The sequence below is a fragment of the Chanos chanos genome, chromosome 15, assembly GCF_902362185.1.
Source record: "Chanos chanos chromosome 15, fChaCha1.1, whole genome shotgun sequence".
Classification (NCBI taxonomy): Eukaryota; Metazoa; Chordata; class Actinopteri; order Gonorynchiformes; family Chanidae; genus Chanos; species Chanos chanos.
In genome coordinates, this window is record NC_044509.1 from 7,109,634 (window position 1) to 7,134,501 (window position 24,868).

General features: G+C 41.2%; 4 protein-coding genes across 5 annotated transcripts; 1 reads left to right on the forward strand and 3 right to left on the reverse strand.

Annotated features, from left to right (window-relative positions):
* Positions 1–2,707: 2,707 nt before the first annotated feature.
* Positions 2,708–13,072, reverse strand: alg9 (ALG9 alpha-1,2-mannosyltransferase). Of its 2 annotated transcripts, none has more exons than XM_030792864.1 (15): positions 12,927–13,072; positions 11,783–11,918; positions 11,235–11,369; positions 10,741–10,811; positions 10,382–10,470; positions 10,126–10,261; positions 9,576–9,663; positions 9,351–9,456; positions 8,875–8,997; positions 8,110–8,264; positions 7,636–7,765; positions 7,218–7,365; positions 6,549–6,678; positions 5,340–5,470; positions 2,708–4,282 (listed from the first exon to the last, which is right to left on the reverse strand). In XM_030792864.1, the coding sequence occupies exons 1-15, from the start codon at positions 13,070–13,072 to the stop codon at positions 4,159–4,161; spliced, it is 1,848 nt and encodes a 615-aa protein (XP_030648724.1). In that variant the 3' UTR covers positions 2,708–4,158. The 2 variants fall into 2 exon arrangements, with proteins under 2 accessions (XP_030648724.1, XP_030648723.1); XM_030792863.1 differs by having other exon boundaries at positions 11,783–11,969.
* Positions 13,073–14,456: 1,384 nt separating this feature from the next.
* Positions 14,457–17,543, reverse strand: fdxacb1 (ferredoxin-fold anticodon binding domain containing 1). The gene is made up of 5 exons (XM_030792881.1): positions 17,369–17,543; positions 16,838–16,994; positions 16,500–16,703; positions 16,052–16,210; positions 14,457–15,510 (listed from the first exon to the last, which is right to left on the reverse strand). The coding sequence occupies exons 1-5, from the start codon at positions 17,541–17,543 to the stop codon at positions 14,457–14,459; spliced, it is 1,749 nt and encodes a 582-aa protein (XP_030648741.1).
* Positions 17,544–18,829: 1,286 nt separating this feature from the next.
* On the forward strand, positions 18,830–19,997 carry gig2p (grass carp reovirus (GCRV)-induced gene 2p). Its single transcript, XM_030792978.1, has 2 exons — positions 18,830–18,884; positions 19,318–19,997. Exon 2 carries the CDS (start codon positions 19,326–19,328, stop codon positions 19,995–19,997), a length of 672 nt encoding a protein of 223 aa, XP_030648838.1. The 5' UTR covers positions 18,830–18,884; positions 19,318–19,325.
* A 2,280-nt stretch (positions 19,998–22,277) lies between these two features.
* ufc1 (ubiquitin-fold modifier conjugating enzyme 1) lies at positions 22,278–24,797 on the reverse strand. Its single transcript, XM_030792437.1, has 6 exons — positions 24,653–24,797; positions 24,360–24,427; positions 23,852–23,915; positions 23,665–23,741; positions 23,277–23,367; positions 22,278–23,179 (listed from the first exon to the last, which is right to left on the reverse strand). Exons 1-6 carry the CDS (start codon positions 24,773–24,775, stop codon positions 23,099–23,101), a joined length of 504 nt encoding a protein of 167 aa, XP_030648297.1. The 5' UTR covers positions 24,776–24,797; the 3' UTR covers positions 22,278–23,098.
* Between the last annotated feature and the right edge of the window lie 71 nt (positions 24,798–24,868).

Genomic DNA, 24,868 nt, shown 5'->3' on the forward strand with positions numbered 1-24,868 from the left:
GGAGGACCCTAAAGCATTTTAATTGCAGCGCAAGTAAGGAGTCCGGGCTGCATCAACAGAAAGTTCGTTTTTACGAGCACCATTAAGGAGAGTGCCCGCAATTTAAAATTAGTAAAATTAAATGAGACCTATTCAGCTTGTGAGAGTATGCAAATAGGCTGTCTTTATCGAGATGGTCGCTAAACAAGAGGGAGAAAGACTGATAAACGTTGCATTATATAAATGATGTTAACATCCCTAACCGCTCTTTAAACTTTTAGGTCAGTCTTCCGACATCAGGAGATGACTTGTCGAAGCTAATTATTTAACTAACACTCATTACTTTGAGCTAATTGACTGGCACAGACATGTGCTCCTCTCGGTTCTGTTCTGCTTTGGGAACCTTCGATAGTCTAATGTGAAGATATGTGAGGTTAAGTACAAACTGCTTTAACATGTGCACACTACTAAGTAAACGGTCGCGCGAGCTTTTTAATTTCACTTCTCGCATGTCACCCAGGCAGGCATCACTGAAAACCGAACACTGTTTACTAGGGAGAATCAAAATGCGTACAAAAAAATCTCTTAAACCACGATTAATACAAATAGGGGAAAAATCTATCTGCATGACCAAAAAAGGAATCTTGAACATCTGTCCTCCTCTAGTAATGAAAGCGTGTATAAATGTCATTCATTTGCTAATTTGTGTTTGGTTAAAACAAATCGCTATCCATTATTCATGTCATTTATTGGTCTATGCGTAGTAGGATCAAGCTTTTGAAAAAAGAAAAGGATGAGGTTGAGCAGAAATCTTTGAAGCCCAAACTACAGATGCTTTTAAGAGTACAATAGCCGCCTTCTCTCAGTTTCTTGCACTGAACTTTGATATGACCAGTTGTTTATACACACATCATGTAGATCAAATCTCTAATGTTTATTATGATAAAAGCAATAATTATTTTAGTCATGTTTACATTTTTTTCTTATCCCGAGGGGGAAGGAGTTCTTTTGGATTTCCTCACTTAATGGTGTGTCACAAGTGGAGATACTTGAAGCACAACACAAGATTTGATGGTCCAACTGTATTTTGTTTTTTAACAGAAGTAATTAGATTTTGTTGTTGCAGTCCTCTGAGGAATAATTTGGAGGATAGTACAGTTGTGACTTTATCCAAATGCAAGACCCAGAAAGTGGGTAAGCAAGATTATGGCATAAATACAATCCTTGTTTATAATTATGATTGACTTTTAATGTGATAATGCCTAAGAAAGTATTTGTTAACTCACATATGAATGATTTTGGATGAGTTTTTCTCAATGATGATGACACTTGTCTCCGGTTTCATTGTTTATTTTGGATGGTTACCTTTTAAATCGTCGTTTTGTAGCAATGCAGTTGCGCAAATTTGCTCTTTTAACTGACCTCATTAATCAAACCAAGTTCTTTATTTATCGATTTAGCTTCAAATGTTTGCAGCTTTAAACTGAATGTGCAATAGCTGTTACTGACGGTCATTATCCAACTGCATTGAGCAAGATTTCTCTTTTAGCCGGATGACCTGAGCCAGAATCCTAGATTATCCAATAGGAAAAGAGATAAGGAAAATTCCTATTGAACATTCTTAACATTTGATTTAAGTTTATCCCCCCCATACAAGCAATCCTATCTTGTGAAATACCCTACAGGTGTAAATAACTAACCTAAAAGGGTCATTTTGCTCTCTGCACTAAGGTAAAACATAGAAACCTTTCTCTGAAACAAAAGAATAATAAAAGACTGAGTCTAGTAAAACTATACTCACAATCCCAGCTCTTAAATAAAATAGAAATACAAAAATATATATATATATATATATATATATATATATATATATATATATATATATACAGTCACTGAAATCTATTTCAAAATGTCATGTGGTGAAACAATATTTGAAATGCTAGATTTTGCCAGAGAATGATGTGCATTTTCCAAAGTGTTGTGTAGAATTCCTCAGCAAAGTCCACAGAAGTGTCAATGTGTCAGGAGAAGACAACCTTTGGAACTTGAAAGTGTTCATCAGATTAGTGCTGTCAAACAAAGGTATCAAGTGGCCCCTATAATACAACAACTAAAACGGGCTTATAGTTTTAAAAGCCTGAGTAATTCCTGCTTTTGTGCTGACGTCTGCCAACAGACGGAGCCAGGTGGCTGATCCCTTTTGGGAGACGGGAGCAAATGGCCAACAGAGTGTGTGTACCTCATGTCAAGTCACAGACTGTGCTTTGGTAGGGGCACAGTGACCTGCTACTGGCTTTAACACACCACTTTTCAACGATAAAAAAAAAAAAACCCAGGACTGGACTTTGCACTTTCTTCAGTGCAACTGTAAATGTACAATATGTAACTCCTTTTAAACACTGTTTGTTTGTTTTTTTTATCTCACCTTTAAGGTGCGGTATTTACGGGTAGAGACATTTAAACATCTATTCAAGTTAATCAGTGAACACTTCATACCATTGTGTTTTTTCCTCTAAAATGACCTGGATTTAGAATGAGTGAACTCATTCACTATAATGATGAAGAAATATTTACTTTAAGTCACATGACATCTATGATACACATCCAACACCAAGGTCAGAGAAATCCAGGGGCTGTAGTCCTCTAAGGAGAGCCAAAAAAAATCCCACATTAAGTAAAACACAAATCATAATGAATAATTATAAAGCTTTGAGACAGGAAAAAAAAATCCTTTATTTAGAAATTACAGATAACATTTGCGTTCTTGTTGTCTTTTGTGTCCCAAAAAATATGCTGTATAGCAGTGAGCAAATTTGGCCAGTGGTTTTCTGCTCTCTTTCATGTCAGATTAAGATTTCAATAATAAACAAATAGTGCAGTGAGCCCTGGAGAAAAAAAAAATGCTCATCTATGTTTCAAAGGGGTTTCTGCGTCATAGGTTCTAGCGTCAATGCCAGGATTTAAAAAGGATCAGAGTTCCCTGTAGTGTGTCGCAGCTTAACTTGTCGTCAATGCAGACATCTTAATAATCCCTTGAGCCATCTCCCCTAACCACACACACACACAAACCTACTCACACATGTATACATACACTCACACTTGATGTTCGCACAGGTCTAACCAAACCGGAACAATAGGAACACCACTGAGACCAAACCAAGAGCACAGGTGTTGTTGATGTATGAAGCTGTTCTGAGTAGACTGAACGCTGAGGCACCAGGCAGTATCAGACCGGATGGTTTGCGTATACAAACTATCACGTGTCATCTCTGCTTCAGTGAAGACCTTACATCCACATGTTCTTCACTCAAATGACATTAAAGGAATGTTCCAGGTTCACGGGTGGTTGGATCGTAAACTCGTCAAGACCTTTTATTATTCGAATCCATCACACTGTTAACACTGGTACGATCTCCCCAGAACGATATGAGCATCGCGATCCGTACGTAAGAAACACTCGATCGGTATACCACGTCACCTCTCGGTCTACGTGTTCAAAAAAATCCATCAGATACAAACTCAGAGAGTGCAAAATAAAACAGTTACCAGAACTTTCGCACAGGACAGATGAATGGAAGTCTGTGTTGACTCCACAGTGGGCAGACAATTAACAGGCTATGAATGAAACACAAACAGAGACCTGTGAAAGGCCCGCAAGGGGCCATTCGAGTTCGGGTCCTGGCTTTGTTTCAGCCCGGTGTCAGGTTCAAAGAAGGACAGTTTACACACAAGACATCACAAAATAAGGGACTTTAGTCCTTAAAGGGTTGGTTGAACGGAACTCTTCTGTCACAGAGGTACGGACGAGCAAAGCAAACGGCTGGGATTTTTAAGGATGGTATGAGAAGAATGAGAGTTAGGAGAATGTGTAAAAAGAAAGAAAGAACTGGGAGCATTGATCAGGTGACTCCTCCATCAAATGCTCCATGTTAGGCCTGTCCTTGTTTCCCTCTGTCAATGATGAGACACCAAACAACTTCACTTAACGACCATGTTCACCACCACTGGTGTAAAATATACACCACATTTTCACCCACACACACACACACACACACACTTAGATGCTATTACACACATACATACTCTCACACGGAAACACGCATGACGACATCACGTAAGGGTGAAATGGGCGAGAGAGGAGGAGAAAGGGGGGAATGAAAGGTGGGGGCGGGGGGTGTGTCAGGGTTGCGTTCGCCTCCTGCCGTGTTTGGGTCGCCGTGGTTTGAGGATGACATAATTGCTGTAGGTAGTGTGCTGCTCTGACAGAAAAGGTATGAAGAAGGCCCTGAAGAGTCGAGAGGACCTGCGTGAACAAAATGTATAGCACAGAATTACAATGAAAACATGTCCTTTGCCACACACACACACACACTCACAGACATACATACATAAATACACACACATACACACACACAACCAGCTTTGTACATGTTTCAGTTGAACGGGAGTCTCATGCAACATGACATTGATTTTTAGTCTGCCGTGGACTTCTGATGATTCAAAGCATTGAAAATGAAAATAAAAGTGTGCTTGCGTGCCTGTGTGTGTGTGTTTAAAGTTAAGCATGTTTACGGTATAGTCAATTTACCATGAGAAAAGAAACACAAAACATGTCGGTTTCAGTGGGCATTCAATGGTTGCAGGCTCAGAATCAAGCTTAGATGTACTATTGCAACAAAACATAATAGAGGTAATTTCCAGTAGCTGCATTCTCCACTGTTTTAATTGTTAAGGCAATAACTACACAGGTCAGATAGCGACAGTCAAACATTTTTAGGACAAGCATTTAAAAAGAGGATGATACACCTCTCTGTGACAACATCACATACCACAGTCTCCCACTGATATTGACATTATGAGTCAGCTTAAGATTGTGGATTAGAGCTCCCCCTAATGGACAAACCTTTATATCGCAAGTACGCCTTACTACTCACAACACCATTTCTAGTCATTTTTTGACTAATTTTCCTCTTTGAATGGTAGCGCCGAAATAGAATAGCTCTTTATTAACAAGAGCTATGTCAAGACTCAGTGCTGATTAAGACAATGATTCTGCTGAAAAGTGTGGATTAAAAATACTGAGTCAAATGCAAGAGCTGGGCACATTTAAATGGATTTAAATATTTTGTTGACCAGTTATCACAGTTTTACTATAGTAATAATATTTAATTTTAAGTAAAGCCATGCTTACTCAATGATGGACCGGCAAAATGCAATACATGTGGAGTTTAAATAGCTAATAGAAAGACTATGTGGCGTGTTGTTATGGATAAACCCAGACTTTTGTCTTTCCATTATCCACACCCTTTTACTGCTCCTCCCCCCCATACACCCCCCTGTGCTCAGACACCAGGACTCACCTGCTGGCATCTAGGAAAGGCTTGTATGCAATGACACTCCACTCCTCTTTATTAGCGGCGTAGCGTGGCTCTCTAGGGGCCTCTGTTTCTGTGGCCAGGTCCACAAGATAATGACAGTGTTTAAGATCCACCTGTGGGTAAGGAGACAGGTATGGGTCAGGGCTGTCTACAGCTGACAAACTCACTGTGAGATACACTATTGACGGCGACATGGCCGATCTCGTAAAGTTAACGGGTGAGGCAGATGGTTACACTATCAGCATTCCACTCTTATGACAGACATGGATTTTGATAAGTCCCTGTGAGTCGCATTTATTTATTTTTTAATTCATTCATTTATTTATTTAATGGTTGCCCCATCCTCATATAAACGTTTATGCTCTGTCGTTCCGGCTCCTAATATGACTCATCAGCCGTCCACAAAGGCCCTAATCAACTGAAACAGGCACGCCCAGGTGAGACTGAGACGTAAGATGCAGGGTTAGTTTTTGGGGGCGGTTTGATTGGACTGAAAAGTGCTGCAGACGACCGGAGAAGCGGCGATATGGTTGAGCAGTAAAAGAAGAGACACGTTTTGGGGGGGGGGGGGGGGGGGGGGACGTCGCTGTATCGATAGAAATAAGTGCGCTGTGATGAAATGGCCGGCGAGCGCGGCGCGAGCAGACAGCGGTCTCCCACAGCGCGCTGCAACTCAATTAAGGTGATGCTCTGCGCCCATAGCTCTGCCACTTAGCTGCCGTCAGCTTAGCAGCTTTCCTCCTTGCCGTTCTGTTGCCCTGGCAACACCTCCTCGAGTGTGAGAGAGGTCTAATTAATGCTCTGATTAAGGTTGGCTGTGTGAATGTGATGTTGGAAGGGTGCCCTTGCTCTGGAACGCGCGCAGGCATGCAGGTGCACCTGTGCGCGCGTGCACACCACGCGCAATCACACGCGCAAAAAAACGACACACAGCAACTGCCAGCACCACAGACTACAATGAGAACTTTATTTTATTGACCGTAGTTGCACAGGCTGCATCCAAAATCAAGAGGAAATCCTGTAAGGGTTGCCAGATATTTTCTTTTGTAAGAATTCCTTTACATATGACTGACTGTCTGTGTGAATTTAAGCTGTTCCTGTCTTAGCGATGATTTTAGCTTCAACAGGGAGGTGAGGGGCAGGAGGCAGAGAGGTGCCGGTGCGGAGGTGTTAGCGTTTTGTCTGACTCACGTATCGAGACGGCTCCTCCAGGTTCTGGTCGTTCATGTCCGAGGGGATTATCCGTGTGGCGTCTTGCCCCGCTGAGAACGGCTTGGGCAGCTGACCCCGGAACTCCGACTGGATGAATTGCAGCTGCCAGCTGGAGGAAAAGGGAGAGAGAGAGAGAGAGAGAGAGAGAGAGAGAGAGAGAGAGAAAGAGCGCCAAAGTGAGAGCACCAAAGTGAGTGAGAAAAAGGATGAAGTAGCACTTACATAACCCCTCTCCCTGGTAATTCTTTTTTTTTTTTTAATACAAAAACGCAGGATCCTCCAGCATGTTCCACATTCTCTGCACTCAAATCCCCCACAGTTTGTCCTTTATAAGCCACACTGACCGAAATAAGTAACAGTGAAAAAAAAAACCACATCTGAAATATATAAGTAAATAAGAGCATGAAAAAATTGAATCACAACAGGAATACGAAAAAAACACGCACAAATTCATATATCCCATATTTGAATGAAGTAACTGATTCTTTTGGGTGCCCTCTTTAGTGTTCTCCTAACCTGACAAACAACATAAAGAACTCTTTCAGCGTATACGTCACAGTAAAAGTCTCCTTTAAGCCCAGTTCACAGTATTGCTAGGACACAATATCATTGGGCAGAGGCTGTCACAGAGCAGTAAAGCAGACTAACTTTTTGGGCAGTAGGAAGCTGCTGGGAAAACGATGCCACTCTTTGCCCACACACACGCTGACCGGTCTCCCCTCTGGCACTGTGTGAATGGTGGGGTCTTTAGCAATACGGAGGAACTCAGGATACAGATCCAAGGGAGCATGGTAACCTAAAAATAGACACACAAACCTCTGGCAAAAGTCTGTGCGTGCATGTATGTGTGTGTGTGTGTGTGTGTGTGTTTGTTTCGACCTCAGAAACAGGTTCCTTTGCACAATAGTATACAATCATTTACTTTAGCTTTATTTGTTCCTCTTATAACGTTTGTTAACATTGCAACGACATAAGCGTTATTGCCCGTGCGAGCGCCCGCGTGACGGGTGTAAGTGGCACACGCATACGTTTATGCCCTGCGTTCAACGTGTGTTTTTTCGCTGACCTCTGAAAAGAGCCACAGAGCGGGAGAGCGAAAGCACGGCGAACAGGACGACAGTGCCCAGGGCGAGCCAGTTCGAGGAGATGGTGTAGTGTTCTAAACGGTATCGCTGGAACATGAAGTGGTAGCACTTCTGCAATCAACAACCAGACATGAAATTATTAAATCAACTCCCATCCCTGAAAAAAAGGGAAATAAAAACATAAGGAAACTGCACAAAAGGCTGAGATGTCATGAAGAACAGTTGCAGTAGTCTGGCAAGCAAACAAACAACAAAAAAAGAATGCATGACATATATTCCCCCCAAAAAATCATTTTATTTATCATTTTAAACTGCAGAGACATGGTCAGAGGATTTGGATGTCCTGACAACAGTACTGTTTAGTGAATAGTCCAGGGAGAGGGGAGAGAGAGCTGAGCTGACTGAAACTGAATCAGTTATTGTGCAGGCTGTGAACATGCGAACAGCAGTCTTACCTGTAGTGACGAGAGAGCCACAGCTCCACAAAGACAGATGAGAGGATAGATGGGAAACAGGAAGCGCTCCTCTTTGTGTGGGCGGGTGAAAAAGACCAGCATCCACAGGTACATGGGCGACAGCGTCAGCCAATAGGGACGGCCCAGGTTCTGGACTGCAGTTTATACGCAATAATACAAAATTTATTCATGTTATAAAGTTTAATCACATAGGTATTATAAAGTTTATACACATAATAACAAAGAAAGAGATTTTCAAGCAAGATTTTTACCTCATTCTGCCAGCTAAACTAGTTAAAGTGTATGTATCCCATAGGTTTGTTACGACTCCTTTCACTCTAAATTGAATGTGTGGCTATTTCAGTGTAGTGCTGTGATGTAGTTATACTGCTGGGAATACAGGTTCGGTCCCTATGAGAGCATGTTATTTCAGTCTGGTCTGCAGTGTGATGTTACAAAATGTGACCAAAAAAAAAGTCCATTCTGTGAGTGAGTCATTATACTTTGCTGGCACTGCCTGGCAACGAAGTGTATCACCAGTAATAACTGTTTCTATTTTTAAACGCTAAAAAGTAAGGATCTGGTTATTACCACGAGCGCTCACACAATGAGGTGCTCTAATGGACTCTGATGGGAGGTGAGAGGTGACAAGCCATCGTTAAAACACCGCGTAGAGCCAAGAAAAGGTCAGTAATGCGCTCTTACCCCTTCAGCAGCTATACTCTCATACACACACACACACACACACACACACAACTCTCTTACCGTTGAATCTTTGGAGCAGGGCCTCCATTAGAGCAGTGAGAGGCAGAGAAAGCAGAGCCAGGACGAAGACTACGTTAAAATTCAGAAAGCCATTCACAAAGTAGAAATGCCACGGCTCTGTACCTACAGAGGACACAAAAACCCAGGTCACGGTTTATCACTGTGCACCTCCATGGATACTAACCAACACCGCCCTCTTCTGGAGATTACGGGAATCACACATTTGCTGTTTCCATACACATAACCTTTCTCCTCAACACAGACTATTTTTGTAATTTGTTTAATCTTATTTAGTAGTATAATTTTACTATATTATTAAATGTGTACCAAAGAGTAAAACATCAGTTATGGTTTGTAAAAAAAAAGAAAAAGAAAAAGGAATATATTATAAAGTATATTTTGATTCATGGACTGAATTAATCCAATGACTTTACATGACAAAAACAGGAAAGAATTAGGGGGTAGAGAAAACATACCATAAAGATCAGGCCCATGAGGGGTGAACACATTGTACAGGATTATATTCAGAGGAGCAATCACCAGCTTGCCATAGTAATAACTGTCTACCATCATCACAGGAACCTGTGTTGTTTACAAACAAACAAACAAACAAACAAACAAGGATGGAGAAAGGAGTTACAAGGATGTCACAACAACATATCCAGGAGAGTGGAAACTTTAAAAAGTTTAGTTTGCCTAACCAGAAAAAGCAGGAGAGCCACCAGGGTCCATGTGACAAAACTTTTCCATTTTCTTTTCATCAGAAGCAGGTCAAAGGCAATGGGTATACTGCAACAGAAAAGATAAAGGGACAATAACAGAGGTTTTGCATTTACAGGTCCTTCCGACTGCCGTGTTTACGCAATAAAGTAAGTAAGTACACAGATACTCAAAACATCAAGAGATAAAATGTTTTGGTTTTTTTTTATTGCTGACTTTGAGTCTCCTACATAATTACCAGTAGTCCTCCATCTGAGAGACTGCAATTTACAGTTCTTTATTATTTAGCATTCACGCTTATCTAGAGACACTTACAAGAAATATATTCATGCTCAATAGAACTGAAAATATGGTCCCATCAAGTCCAGAACCTTCCCATGAAAAAAGTGCCAGTAAATAAAGATTTATTTATTTGTTTGTTTGTTTGTTTATTTGTTTTAAGTGCAACTGTAGTTTGTGTAGGGTAGAGATGCCAGGGGTAACCCATAAAATATCTGTTGTATTACATTTTAAATCCAACCATCATCTTACCCAAGCAGAGCACTGAAGGGCCAGCCTACAATAGCACCAGCTGCTATTCCCAGTATAGCCAGGCTGGGACTACCCTGGAACCAGCCTGTCATGGCCACGACCGTGCTATACATGCAGAAAGTGCTTGGAAGGAATGCTATGGGAGAAAACACAAACATAAACATAAACACACAAACGCACAAACAGAGTTCGTTTGTCCACTCAACCGCTTTCATTTCAATTTGATTTCAGTTCATAAAAACCGTTGTCAACAGACCTGCAGAGGAGCAGAACATGCCTGCACTTAGTACCAGGAACGCAAGCATGAGACGACCTACATGCAAGCCAAACTTCTTACACACGGCCCTGAAAGACACATAGCATATCCATTAGTCTCCTATCCATTTGGCACAGTACTTTCACGAAGGATGACACCATGTGTTCAAGGCGCTTTATGACAACATCTTTATTCAAGCAGTATTTATAGCCAGGCAACTTACACAGAACAAAACATGGTAGTGGGTTAAATAGAAGTATGCGTAGTAAATATAATTGACATATTTAATATAAACAAGATGCATATATGTCACTGTGCAAATATATCGATAAAGTTATGTTCAGGTTTTTGGCACTCACTTGTAGAAGTATAGTTCACATACGCAGCAGGTGAAAGCTAACACACAGCGCAGGAAATAAAACACAAGGACCTGAGATAGAGAACAGTGATTAAGAACCACAGTTGCTGATGAAATGTATATTACAGCTACAACCGCAAATGCATTTAATCAGTCAAGAGCATTTTCAAATTTAGAAAATCTCACAGACGAAAACAAGAGAAAACAAGAGCCAAAAAGACAGAGGGGACATGTGTGTGTGTGTGTGAGAGAGAGAAACAGGGAGAGATATTAGAAAGAAAGAAAGAAAGAAAGAAAGAAAGACAGAAAGAAAGAAAGACAGAAAGAGTGAGAGAGAGAGGAAGAGAAAGAGAGAGGAAGAGAAAGAGAGAGAGAGAGAGAGAGAGAGAGAGAGAGAGAGAGAGAGAGAGCGAGAGGGAGAGAGAGAGAGAGAGAGAGAGAGACTGCAATAACAGACAGAGAGAGCACTGAAAGCTGAACTGTTGGTGAACCAACCTTATTGGTCTGCAGTATTTTGGCATGAAAGCAGGCTGGAAGTGCATGAAGCCACAGATATGCGTAGGAGCGAATAGCGTAGGCTGGAGAATACTCCCATGTCTGCATCCCCTTTCCATAGAGCAGGTAGTGGGTCTGACCAAAAACAGAGAGAGAAGAGACAGAATGCTTTCTTTCATCTGCCTTCCTTTCAGTCAGAAATGGAAATGCATGCCCATTTTTCAATAAAATCGATATAGAGAAATAATAAATGAAGATACTCTTGTAAAGGTCAATTCATTTTCCTAAAATGCAGTCCACAGTAGTTTCATAAATTCATACATTCACTAAGTATGTGAAGTTATGGTTGGTTTTGTTCAGTACACACACACACACACATAAACACACACACACACACACACACAATTTGATTAACTTTCAAATTCTCAATCCTTTTTTGACAACAGCCCTCATGAGAAAGACTATAACTGAATGTGCGTTCACAGAAAAACAACAGGAAACAATAGCAGAACTGCCGAATGGACAACACATAATTCCACTCTACTCACTGGCTCCCAGTAATTGAAGGTCTCATCACAGTCAGAGATGTTGCTGAGCAACGCTGCGCAGAATCGCGCTGATACTAGACACTTGAATGCCGTGGAGCCCTCCGGAGCCCATACCTGCCCCGCTTTACTGGATGTCCTGTGGAAGAGGGGTCGGGTGTAGTGGGGAATATGCTTATCTGGGAACACACTACTATAAGCAGCCAGGATAAGGGTACATACAAGAACTGGTCATGCCTCTATATTTATTTGTTCATTTATTTATTTTTTTATTTAAGCGTCTTTGAGTCAAAATCTGTTTCGAATTGTTTATTTATTTATTTATTTATTTATTTATTTATTTAAGCGTCTTTGAGTCAGAAACTGTTTCCAAAACAGCAGTGTCATTGCGACCGTGGAGCGAAAGATCTGCTGAGACAGCAACTAATTTGTTTCCCTGTGAAGTGTGCAGCTAAAGAGGCCGTAAGAGGCTTATCATATTGGGCATGCGCGAATGTCATCGGTAAATTTTTGGTGCTGTACTCTATAGTAGTTCATGGTCTTTTTTGACGAGAGCAAATAATTTTTTTTAATAAAGGATATTTTAGTTAACATTTTAGGAATCCTCTTTGCATTCTAGGCTATTAGAATCTATAACGTTAAGGAGCACGACAAAATGTTAGATTTTAGGGACAATTGTTTTTATTTTAAAATATTACCAAATGATGAAATAATAGAAAGCTATGAAACCGATTACACGTATAACTGTGCTCACTGAGCCCTCCGTCCCCGCAAGCAAAGCCACATTACAGACATTCACAGCGTGTATTGATTGGATGTGGGCGCCTAGCGCAAATGAATGAATGACAGGGGTAATGTGTGACAGTAAGCTACGTGTCTTATGATGATCGGATGTTGTGGAAGACCATGTGAGAAGGAGCGATTTACGTTAGGTTATTAAGGGCTTGCGACTATATGAAATACGCTCGCTGCTTTCTGACAATGCTCTGTTTCGTGAGCAAATATTTATCACAGACATTTGTATAGTATGTGCTCCTGGGGAACCCGGCAAACTAATTTCATTCATATCAGCAGGCTAGCATTGGTCACTTGTTAATGCATATAGCAACATTATGACACTAATGCACATGACAGTCGCATTACTCACTCGTTTCGCGTGTCCGCACATTTACTCTCGTCAGTCCCCTTTTCTTCCTTCGACACCCTATTATCACCGACAGTGGACGTGTTCACGTTATTTGTATCTTGTTTGCTACCTCGTCTGTTTCGCTGTCGGACTCCCTTCGTCGCCATGTCTTCTACTGGTGCTTCCTGGCCTCGTTAGGGAAGAGTAACGTACGGCCACAGCAGGCAGCCATATTTAATTGGGGCACAGTAAGTTTTCCCAGACATTCCTGCAAGCACCTTTTTTTCCGTAGGTAGGATCATCTCCACCTCAATTAATACCCGATAAAATAACATGATTAAGCACGAGTGGTTACTCATACTTGACCTGCACGACTTGAAACATTAAAGTGGAAATTTTAAAGAAGAGATTGAAATGAATTACTCAGATATGTCCTTTAATGAAATATTTACAATAAAAATTAAACTGATACGTTTTCAAGTTGATGAGCATTCAAAACTAAATGCTTAACCATTGATCAGGGTCATGCACACATAACATCATTCCAAAAATTACAAGCAGTGTCACATTCATGTCAGTTAATTTGACTGATCTCTCAACTTCTAATATTAGATAGTAAACACTCAAATGCAGCAGCAAAGCCTAACAAAGCATAAAGACATTTCAAATATTTTCCATATTGGAGCCCCATGAGAGATTAAGTACAGTAACGTCTTCTAGCCCTCAAGGTAAAGTGTCTCAGCAAGGTATTCCTGAAACACATTCAGTTTAAAACTAGAGTATCTGAAAACTGTCAGTTTGCTCAAAATGCTAAAAGACACGAATTATATTACACACACCAATTATAAATATTAACAAACTTGCAAACGTTAAATTATGGCTTGTTCTTATCAGCTATATCTTATTTTTCACACTAGGCACCACATAAGGACACAAACATGCCTAACTATTACACTATTAACACTTACATGGTATCTTAATGCAAAATAAACATGAAAATTTGTAAAATGTTAACAGTAATAATATATGAACAGTAACGTACAATTATAATAAAGAAAGGAATCACACATAAAAAAAAAATAGCAAACAATGGTTAAAATAAGTTATAAGATATAACTGAGACTTAAAACGAGCACAGCGGTTAAGACCAATGCCATTTTGTTGTCATTTTGACAGACCAGTTTTAATAAACCAAAAGAAAGCGAGACCTTAGGTCAGGACCAAGCACCTGCTGTAAACAGTCACAAGAGCACAAATACAAATACAACAGCTCAGATCAGAATTCAGACTATAAATACCTGATTGCCACTGCTCACACATGCCCACTAATGCCCCCCTAAAATAGTTTTCACAGCTATTTGGACTGTCTTTACACTTATAAATTAATAAGAAGTTCAAGTCCATGTCCCTTTGAAACCACTCAGTGCATCAAGGAGATATCTGTTTAGAGAAACAAATGTAACAAGGTTTGCTCCTCATTATGTTATGAGCTTTGTTGTTAATGATAGCTCACGTCAACGTGTTTCTTCCCCCTGGTTTGTCTTCTTGGTTCTACCTGAGAGTGACCTGCAGACGTAGTGGCAGCAGCCTGCGCAGCTTATTCTGTAAGCATAGGGCCTGGCTATGCGAGAGCGCGCGGTCTGGCGACTGGTAGGTCAACCGGTAGCAAAGGCTAGCATGGCCCATGTGCGGGTGTCGGAAGCGGTCCACTAGAACCACGTCCCTCACAGTACCAGCGGTGGCTTGCCGCACCACAGTGTGAAACTCCAGTTCGTCAAAGCTGTCCGGCTCCATCCAAAAACTGATGTCGTGCGAATAGCTCGGCGAATAAAGGGAGAAAGGGCGGAAAGGGCCTTGCGGATTTAGCTCGAAGTGCAACAGGAGTCGAGGGTCAGGAGTCCACAGCAAGCGCCAGTCCGAGATGGAGAAGATCAGCGCCGCTAGGTGGTCTAAGTTCATTGAGACCACACACAGCTGGAGAGCTTCCTCTGGGACGCATCCAGGAACCGGGAGAGAGGCTAGTCGACCAAACTTAGCCAGCGTCTTTGAGTTCATCCATGCTTGCTGTTGTTCTCCACCTTGTTCCAACTGGAAAGACACCCCGTGAGCGGACAGCAGCGCCTCCAAGCAATCGTGAAGACACCGAAGCGGCTGAGTTTCTGAGCGAAACACCCCAACGAGGAGGAGCTGGTGGTAAACGGGAGAAAGACTGGCGGAAATGGGAGTCTTCTGAAAGACTAGACCACTGAGAGCGTGCAGAGTACCGGGGCTGAAGTCCTCATGCTGCAATATGTCTTGTACATGCATGAGCAAAGATGGACGTAACCCATAACTGCCACTGGGAGCATGCTGGTCCTCAATGGGCTCACAGTTGTCTCCTCCATCCTCACTTTGGCTGTGGTTGAGGGTTTCTGTTGGTTTTATCCAGTATATCTCTGTGGTTGTCACATTAGGGCCAAAAACGTGTAACTTGTCTGGGGAACAGCTCACCAGCTCTGGGAAGTCTCCGCTCACTTTGTTTACGGGCCAGGCCGATTTCAGCTCTCTCAGCAGCTGATCCTGTACCAGCTGTACGGGATGATGTGAATGCGGACCAAGGAAATTCCTGTCCAGGACAAAACGGTTAATACCATACCCATTAATTGTTAACTGATACTCCAAATATTGCTACCATCCTGTATCCACTCAAATAAAAGAGTACCATGAGAATTCTAAGGAACTGTGTTTTCAAACCGACAATTATGTGAGGATGTTTGCAAACATAAATAAACCATCAACTATCACGTGACTCTATGTTCTCAGGAATAAACACTTTGAATTAGAAAAAAGAGTGTGTGGTAGTCAGAATGATGCTATGTTGAGAGACATAAACATCTTGGATGGCATTCAACTTGGTTTACACAGTCAACAGTCTAAGAATCAAAAACGTGGCCAAGCGCTAATTTATACATTCACAACATTAATGCTAGCTGATAAACATTTGGCCCACTCAACGAAAAATACAAGTCAGTCTCAAACTGTACTCCACTTTAATGAGGGATATGCTTTACGGTAAAGTAACTACATCTTAAATGTTCCAGCATAAATTACATGAATACTCCCAAAACCACAGGAAAATGAGACACATTGTGTGAGTTCACAGTTACCTGTTCACAAATTCACCTAACTCCTCAGGTAGCTCAAAAACAATGGTCTCCTTCCCAACTTTGGCCTCCATTTTCAGTCTCTGAGGCAAGGCATATGGGAGACTTCGTGTAAAGATGTGGTTCAGTGCTCCTTCCACATGAAAACCATGGTCTTGACTCCTTTTAAATAATTAAAAAGTGAGATGTAATAAACAAAACAATAGCTTGAATCTTCCCTGTCATCTCTTCAACGAGAAAAGAAGCGCTACCTGTAAAGTTACACAAATGACATCATTGACCGAGCTAAGATTAACAAAGAACATTTACATTACGTCTAATGTATTAACTACATGAATATAAAGAAAAGGCAGGTGTTCTCAAAGTATCCATTTGTCCCAGAATAAATTAACAATGCACAATTGTGAGTGAATGCCAACTGGCAGATGTTGAAATGAAGGAGGTATCTCACCTGTAACCTGTACATTTATAGCCTTGATATTTGTCTTGATCAAAGGGGCGGACCTCACTGAGGATGAGTCCTGCTTCAGCTGCCATGGCAACAACTTGCCAGCTATTGTGCCACTCTCTTATTGGATTGTCAACTGGAGTGCCACCTTGCCCATTGCACAAGGCCACGTGAACTTCTCCATTCTCCTTTAGGATCTCAGCACAGCTAAGAGAGACGTGTAAGAGGCAATCAGTGGAAATTAATTATTAATACCCAACTAAAACATCTTTCATCCATGTGCAACCTTGAAATTCAGTCTTATGTAACAGCATAACTGGGATTTAAGAAACTTTACAAACTTCAGAAAAAATTTGGCCAGTAAGCTGCGGTTCTTCTTTACTCCGCTCTTGCGACCACAGTGAGGGAAATTGAAGATGATACAGTCATACAGTTGATGCTTAAGGTCCTCATTTTCTCTGAGTCTTGTGCAGTCCACTTGAAAGAGCACCCTCGACCCTGTACAAAGGACATGCCAGAATGTTTATCTCTTTTGCTCTGCAGATACCTTCAGTTTGAACCTTTTAACCTCCAGTTTACACAGCGGAGTTTTAAAAAAAAAGGTTTTGCAAATGCTCCTGAACCGTTTCATAGCAACTACCCCGCACAATACACTGCCTTGACCACAGGCATGCAAATTCATAAAGCCACTGTACCACATTGTCCGCCTTTTTGCCTGAACAGTATATTCACATAAAAGCTGATCTATTTAGTCTAAGTTAATAGATACTGGTAGATCAATTAAAGACGTGGATGTAACAATAAAAAAGAACCCTAATTTCAACCACTCTGAAGAAAATATCAGTATGATCAGCAAGGACAAAGCATCTCACCGCAGTATCGGAGGCGTTCTATGTTCTGTGCTGCACAGTCCTGTTTTAACGCTTCATCTTCGGTCTGGAAGCATGTGGCTGTGACATTAACAGGATCCGCGGCAGACTGGCACAGGGCGACCGAGAAAGAGAAATTACCCTCTCCTATAAGTAGCACTTCCCGTGTCTGAGACATCACGGCACTAGTGGGCTAAAGTTTGGTAAGGGGGAATGTCACCAGCGGGGAACAGGTTATCCCAGACCCTGCTAGACTATTTCACTTCTTCACACAGAAGAAAAAACTGTTAAAGCTTGAAATCCGCTAACCGGTATTATGAGGCACTCCATGCAGCATCAGTCGTAGGCGCCGGATCAGCCACATCTATCTGAGGACACACGTGTATTGGTCACCTATGACGATATGCTGTTAAAAATAAATGTCCTTTAAAGAAAAAGCATTTCCTAAACGAATTCTTCACGAATTCAACACGACTCCTTAATACCGGACAAACAGATTAGCTCAGAGACAGAGTGAACTGGTTTCCGACACCAGTTGAGCCACTGTACAATTACGTAATAAGCCGATAGAGAGCGTAACAAATTTGGGATCCTGCTAGTCCATCGCTGTTGAGTTTCTCTCCCTGGGGACCTGAAAACATGAACAGGAGCACGTGCATGAGTGAAGATCGTAATATATACATGAACTGTCTTGCATTTTTTCAAATTTACACAGCGTAATATTTAATTAAACTAAGCACTGACCAGTTACGAACCAATGTTATACCATAAAGTCCCCGTAACTTAGAGGCATCGTAGTTTTGATTTTGGAGTCACAGTTAAAGTAACCCAGCTACAAACAGTACAGGAAAGGATGTTGGTTGTTCGCATTAAATGTTATTCTTATATAGCTATTATTTAAGGGCACACATACAAAACCATCTGTTTGCAAGTCATGAACCAAACGTCTCTGTTATATTGTTTCGCTAAACTAACGAAAGCAGTGTAGCGCTGAATCGATCACATCGGAAGAATAAACGGGAACACAGCTGCGATGCGCATGAGTTTTTAACCAATGGAATGGCTGGTTGACAAAAAAGGGCGGGTCATTCGGACTTTGACAGACAGCCGTTCTCACATGAACTTTCTGAATGAACGGAGCGGAAAGAACGCTACTGTGTGTCTGCTGATTAACCACAATGTCTATTACGACCTACTGTTAAATGTACTACATTCTATCAAATAGTAAAATATAAATACTAATAACAGTGTTAGCTGTAATAACAATAACAGCACTACCCAAAGATTATGTGGGTTAAGGTCACTCATCATCACTGAACTATCTTAATTAAAACAACGGTAACTGTTATCATGTCAACGTCACTATTGCTATAATTTCTAATATGTTGCGCTGTTGTTGCTGTACACTGTCATCATAACCGAGTTCATTTCCTGAATCCGTCTCTCCCTAGATAAGAAAAAAAACCGAAAGTGAAAACTACTGGTACCTTCTCACAAGCAGGGACATAAGACGACGAAGGTAAATTCTGAACAAAATTTAGCACATTATTTGTTCATATTTCACGAAGGCCAAATATTGGTAAAATTAATCTAATTGCTTTAATTTTTTTCATGGAAAGTTGCCTCGGTTACTGACTACAGTTTTTACTTGAAAGCAACGAAGCCAAACATGACTAATCAGCGTACCTACTCTTGAGTAGTGGCTTTCTTGTTTTTTGACGGAGTAGAGTAAATTGTGCTGTCTAATAAGCCTATCGGTTTTGTTTTAGTTGAGAAGTACGCTAAACTGTTACAGTAATAGATATATCAATGTAGATTAGCCTACTTTCGTTTGTGTCCTTTGCCCTTACGGGTTATTGGTGTTTTGGCATAATCTCTAACAGTAATGCAAAACTTCAGCATCATTCATCAGTAATTCTTTTGTCTTTTCCCTCTTTGAACTTCAAAACCAGTCAAGAGAATGTCAGCTATCGAATTTTATGGTTGGCAAGTGGATTACGACGAGGACAGGCACCTGCGGGCCGAACAAGAGCCCAAGACAGGCAACCGGTACACAATGTACCATGGCACCAAAGTGCAAACGGCACGTGCGATTATTCAAAATGGTTTTCAGCAGTCTCGTGATGGCATGCTTGGCCCGGGCGTTTATGTTAGTCGCAACCAGAAGAAAGCTGAACGCTATCCTATAAACTCTCCCCCGACCGATAGAGTGGTGCTGAAGCTAAGCGTCGACTGTGGGAAGGTGAAGCGCATTGATACCGACAATCATCCGCTACAGAAGTCCTGGCATAGTCAGGGCTATGACACCGCTTGGGTGCCACCCAATTGTGGCATGAAGTCCGTGCCAAGCGGTCTTGAGGAAGATTGCGTATGGGACCCAAATCGCGTTCAGGTGATAGATGTCGCCCTCGCTCCAAACACCACTATTCTGGAAGAGCTCAGACAGTTGATTAGGCAAAGCAAAACTGGCCCGACCGCTTCCGACACCACGGGAGTATGTCAGCTGTGCAAATGGAAACAAGGACCAGCACATTCCGTACAGGTGTGCTGGGGGTGCGGGCAAAATATCTGCACACTTATGACCAGGCATAAATGCAACTACAGAGATTATGAAACATTTCAGGATTACTGATCACGATTTTATGACAAATACGATTAGTTGCCTGAAACTGTTCCTGTGCCAAAGGAAAAGCTTCAGAACATCATCTGGTTCTCTCTACGGAAGGATCTGATTTTCTTCAACTGTCTTTCTTTTGTTTACACGTCTTGAAAACCAGGGCTGCCTCATGTAGGGTGTGTGCATCGTTTTTCAGTCAGATTGCTTCTCCTTCAAAGCAGGATCCAAGTAAGGCTTTGCTTTAAATTGCTTCAGTAGCTGCGATCCTGCAGATTCTCCCAATACAATATCAGGAGAATCCACCCATTCCTCACACAACAGGCGACCCAGCTCCTGGTCCAAGCGCTTGTCATCTCCCACCTGGACTACTGCAACGTTCTACTGGCTGGCTTGCCGACCTGCGCCATCAGGCTGCTCCAGCTCGTGCAGAACGCCACTGCACACCTGGTATTCAACCTCCCAAAGCACTCTCATGTCACTCCACTGCTTACTGCGCTCCACTGACTTCCGGTAGCAGCCCGCATCCAGTTCAAGACACTGGTGCTGGCCTACTAGGCCACAAGAGGCTCCGCCCCATCATACCTTCAGTCCCTTATAACTCCGTATACCCCTACTAGAACCCTCCGCTCTACAACCTCTGGTCAACTGACGATCCCCTCACTCCGCCATTGCCCCACGGTGGTGGAACGACCTCCCTCATGCAGTTAGGACTGCGGAATCTCTTACCATCTTCCGCAGGAAACTGAAAACCCACCTCTTTAGAACCCACCTGTCCCCCACTGCCTAACCTCCCTTTCCTTAAAAAAAACAAAACAAACCCTTGTCTTGCATCTGTGTTTGTCAAAGTATTCCAGGGGCGCAATATGAAGGAGTAAATTGACGCTCAGATTGTGATCTCTGCTCATGAGGTATTAGTAATCTGAGACTGATGCACTTATTGTAAGTTGCTTTGGCTGAAAGCGTCTGCCAAATAACAAAATTGTAAATTGTAATTCAGCCACAGAGTCTCAGGGAAATAGCATTAGGTGAAACAATTCTGTGCCTCTGGATCGATATAATAGCTTATATCTATGTATGCATTTATCTCCACAGGACATGACTGCCGTGAGAATGTTATACAATCTCTTATTGTGACATCTTGATGTATGCCACTTGTACCTTGCCATGTTTTTGTGCTGCTATTCATGGAATTTTTTTGAAACAGAAATAGATTTATATTGTGTTATGTTTTCAGGCATGACTTCAGGTTGTTTTATGTTCAACATTACAATATTCCCCTGGTTTCTATTAAATTTTATCCGTTAAGAATCAAGACAAGCATCCTGTTAATTCTTCAAGTACATTCCCTTCTAGAGTACATCTAAAAATATGTTTGAAATTTGAATGTAATATTTTATGTGTTTATCGCATTATGTCCATTGTATGCATTCTGTAAATGCTAACAGCAAACTTGCCACTGGATTGTTGAACAATGAGGAATTACACACAAATATTAACCCTGTATTTTGTCCTTCACTTCTCGGATTTCGTGACCAGACAGTGCCATTTTAGCATTTTCTACAAACACCATTCGATAGGTAAATATCTGTAGAAATATACCTGTCTGAGTTATGTTTATAAGGGATCTAACAGAAGATAAATATATCTGTAGAATCTTTAAGTGACAATATCAATGGAAAACAAAACATTTCTCATTCTCTGTCTTTGTTTTACCTGTTGTGGTGGGGACCAGATGTGATTACAAAATCTCAGGTAAATTGCACGACCATCAACAGTTTTGAGTTTGGATAAGCCCGAGAGGGCTCTTCTATAATTAGCAATCACTGAGAGTATCAAAGATACTTTATGTGTAAGTAGAACCTGTTTGTGACTGGAGTGAATACAGTAACATGACTCAGTGATGTATATGAATGTAGTATTTCCAGGTCATAACAGCTATCCGTGAGCTGACGGATACACCACTGTTCCCCAGAAAACAAGGAGGCAGCGCTTTTTTTTGTTACATTCTAATGGTTGTCATTATTAAATGTGGCTGGAAAACAATGATTTCCCTCATATGCTACTCTTTCATGAATCAGGTGATTATTGCGCGCTTAAGGCTAAAGAGCACATTCTTGTGTAATTGTGCGGCTGCACTGACTTCAGATGAAACTGCTTGCATGAGTCACGAACCCTGTTGTAAATTCCAGTTAGTGTCATCCTGTTCATTATACCCACTGTAACACCTTAGGAATTTCTACTGCAGCTTTTAATTCAGTCCTAGAACATACAGCTACGATGGGGATAAACTAATACTTCAACATCTGTTAAGACTTTATTTACCTTTTTTTCCAAAATCAATTTAGTTGTATTAACATCTTGTTAAACAAAAATGTCCAGCTCAACAATCATAATCGAATATGCCTGCAGTGTACTCTATACCCTCAGCTCTACAATAGAGTATTTTAAATAACTCTCATGAAGAATATGTGACTTCTTTTGGATCTAAGATGGTGTTCTATTTCCAAATGTAAATTCCTTAAACAAAGACAAGTGCAGTTTATGCTTACATCTGAATAACCTGAACAAGCTACATACAAATTTCACACAAGGCTTCCCCGTCCATAATTGAAAATGGTCCCAGGATTACGTGTAAAAGGTCCATTAAAATAATATGAAAAATACCATGACAACACAATTCAGATGACAAATACGGGTCCGAGTGAGCGTCATGACCAAACATGTAGCGCATTGTGTTGTGTAGAGAGGCAGGTCTGAGTCAGTACTTTCTAGGTGGGTCTATAAAACAAAATTAGTCATGTACTTTCCCTAATTGCACTTTGAGCTGAACGCTTTGCGACTGAGTGCTCGCCTGTTATGTTAATGTGGTATTCTCTTTCTTTCTTTAATTAACATTGGTAATAAACCATCCTCCGACACTGGCACAGTGTAGCTTTAGCCTTAAGCATCTAACACTCCTGACTCTACCCATCAGATGCTCATTGGGCCTTTAAAACACTGAATCTCTTAATCGTGTGTAGGAGGGCTAGAGCAAAAAGTCTGCACACATAATAGAAGCTCTGGAAGGGGGAGAATTGTATACATTTTCATTAGCATAAATAAACATGGAGCTGCTCTCAGCTGTTCTGCTGTTCTTTGTGTTGAATGAGGCCTTTAGCAATGAGGTCTGGGATCTCGACAGCAAGCCACGGTCCGAGCTGACGGAAGAGCAAACAACAAGTTAGTGCCACACAATATGAAACTATTCGATCGTGGAATCATTAGTTCTTTATTCAGGAATATAACCTCACTTACACCAAGGGCCATCAGGTGAGCCAGTCCAAATTTTGGCACATTTCTTGCCCACAGTGGCTTGAAATGGTCTGTTAAACAGATCTTGCCACCCCTATAAAACATACAGATAGAACATACATAAAAAAGAATCCTAGATCGGAATTACGGTCGAATGTTGAATTGCAACTGCTGTTAAAATTTTAGCACTCGAATTTACACCTGTATGGGCTAAGTTATATATTAAGATTTGCTAACTGTAATATTACGTTATCATTTTTGAGGAATTACCTTCATAACTGCCATTAACATCAAATGTCAAGGTGGAAAGTAATGATGTGCTCAGGAAAGCAACGCTATAAAGAACTTTAGATGGGTTGTAGGAAAACTGTGAGAGTAATGAGGGACAGACCTGTACATTTTTGCTGTCTTTCCATCAAGTTCTGGGATGGCCACTTCAGGGGCAGTGGCTGGATATGTAACCGGAATCTAGATATGGAAAGGGAGGGATGTGAAACCATACAAGGCGCGCATAATACGGCACTCAGTAAACGTCAGAGATGTGCATTATACACAGCTGTCTGTAAGTACATACTCACATCAAATTCCATGTCAAATTCATACTTGAGCAGTTCATGAATATACCAGCACTTCCCAAACCACCTACACACAAATCAGAATAAGAGGCAGCACAGGCTGGATGACTTGGTTGGATGACGCAAAACAAGAATGAGGACTGGACAGTTTCTCTACTCATTATCACTTCACTAAGATAGAGCAGCAGTAAACATGATGCATCCTGCAGGACATATCTGTAGTAAAATACCACTATATCTGAGGTGAAAGTTCTGGTGATTTATCTCTTCAGAATCCTAAACTGAGAGATCAGTTGCACTGATTTTGTACACCATATTGCATAAACTTTCCTACATAGTAATAACAATTATAATAGTAATATATTTGAGTAAACTTAAGTTGTGTGGAATTTATATACAGTAAGGTGGTTTGTAGGAGGAACTGAAAAGATGAAGATATCAGGTCTTAGTAAAGCCACCCATGTACAAGATGTCTGTGCACTTTACTTTTAGTAATGACAATTAACGTTACCTTGTACCTTCCTTGTTGGATTCTAAACGAAACCAGTCGTTGTCAGCAGCTTTATTGTTTTCGACATACTGAGAGAGCAAGATGAAAAAAAGAAAAAAAAAATAAGCGAAAACGCCAGGGTACATGTCACTCATAGGAAACATAACACGTTTTATGCTTATGTTGAATACCAATACCTTGTTCTCCGGAATGACACGTATAGCTAACGTGAGGGTAATGCTAGCTGGCTAATGTGCACTAACGCTAGATTGGAACTGGATGACACGATAACTATATTTAACTTAGTGTCTTACCTTGATCAAGGCTAAATATTCCTCTCGCAGTCTTTGAACCCACAGCTCTTTGTCTCTGGGTCCAGAATTTGTTTTCAATAAAGGAATTTCAGACACTACTTTTCGAGTGGCTTCATCTGCCATGTTTCTACGCAAAGAACTAGCACAGCACTACTGATCCAAGTTGTGTACTATCTGACGTCAGTGGTCCTGAAAAAATTTTCCTTGGAGACCAGT

What these genes read in the sequence shown, in the direction of transcription:
- alg9 (XM_030792863.1), bottom strand. Translation starts at nt 13,072, where the DNA reads ATGGCGACGAAGGGAGTCCGACAGCGAAACAGACGAGGTAGCAAACAA. An exon ending in CCCTTCAGTGCTCTGCTTGG is followed by an intron (nt 9,664 to 10,125) that starts GTAAGATGATGG and finishes TTTCTGTTGCAG; the next exon opens with TATACCCATTGCCTTTGACC. An exon ending in CCTGCTCCAAAGATTCAACG is followed by an intron (nt 8,265 to 8,874) that starts GTAAGAGAGTTG and finishes TATAAACTGCAG; the next exon opens with TCCAGAACCTGGGCCGTCCC.
- fdxacb1 (XM_030792881.1), bottom strand. Translation starts at nt 17,543, where the DNA reads ATGTCTCAGACACGGGAAGTGCTACTTATAGGAGAGGGTAATTTCTCT. An exon ending in AGAACGCCTCCGATACTGCG is followed by an intron (nt 16,995 to 17,368) that starts GTGAGATGCTTT and finishes TCCTTTGTACAG; the next exon opens with GGTCGAGGGTGCTCTTTCAA. An exon ending in TATAAATGTACAGGTTACAG is followed by an intron (nt 16,211 to 16,499) that starts GTGAGATACCTC and finishes ATTATTTAAAAG; the next exon opens with GAGTCAAGACCATGGTTTTC.
- gig2p (XM_030792978.1), top strand. Translation starts at nt 19,326, where the DNA reads ATGTCAGCTATCGAATTTTATGGTTGGCAAGTGGATTACGACGAGGAC.
- ufc1 (XM_030792437.1), bottom strand. Translation starts at nt 24,775, where the DNA reads ATGGCAGATGAAGCCACTCGAAAAGTAGTGTCTGAAATTCCTTTATTG. An exon ending in TCCAACAAGGAAGGTACAAG is followed by an intron (nt 23,916 to 24,359) that starts GTAACGTTAATT and finishes ATTTGTGTGTAG; the next exon opens with GTGGTTTGGGAAGTGCTGGT. An exon ending in AAGACAGCAAAAATGTACAG is followed by an intron (nt 23,368 to 23,664) that starts GTCTGTCCCTCA and finishes TATGTTTTATAG; the next exon opens with GGGTGGCAAGATCTGTTTAA.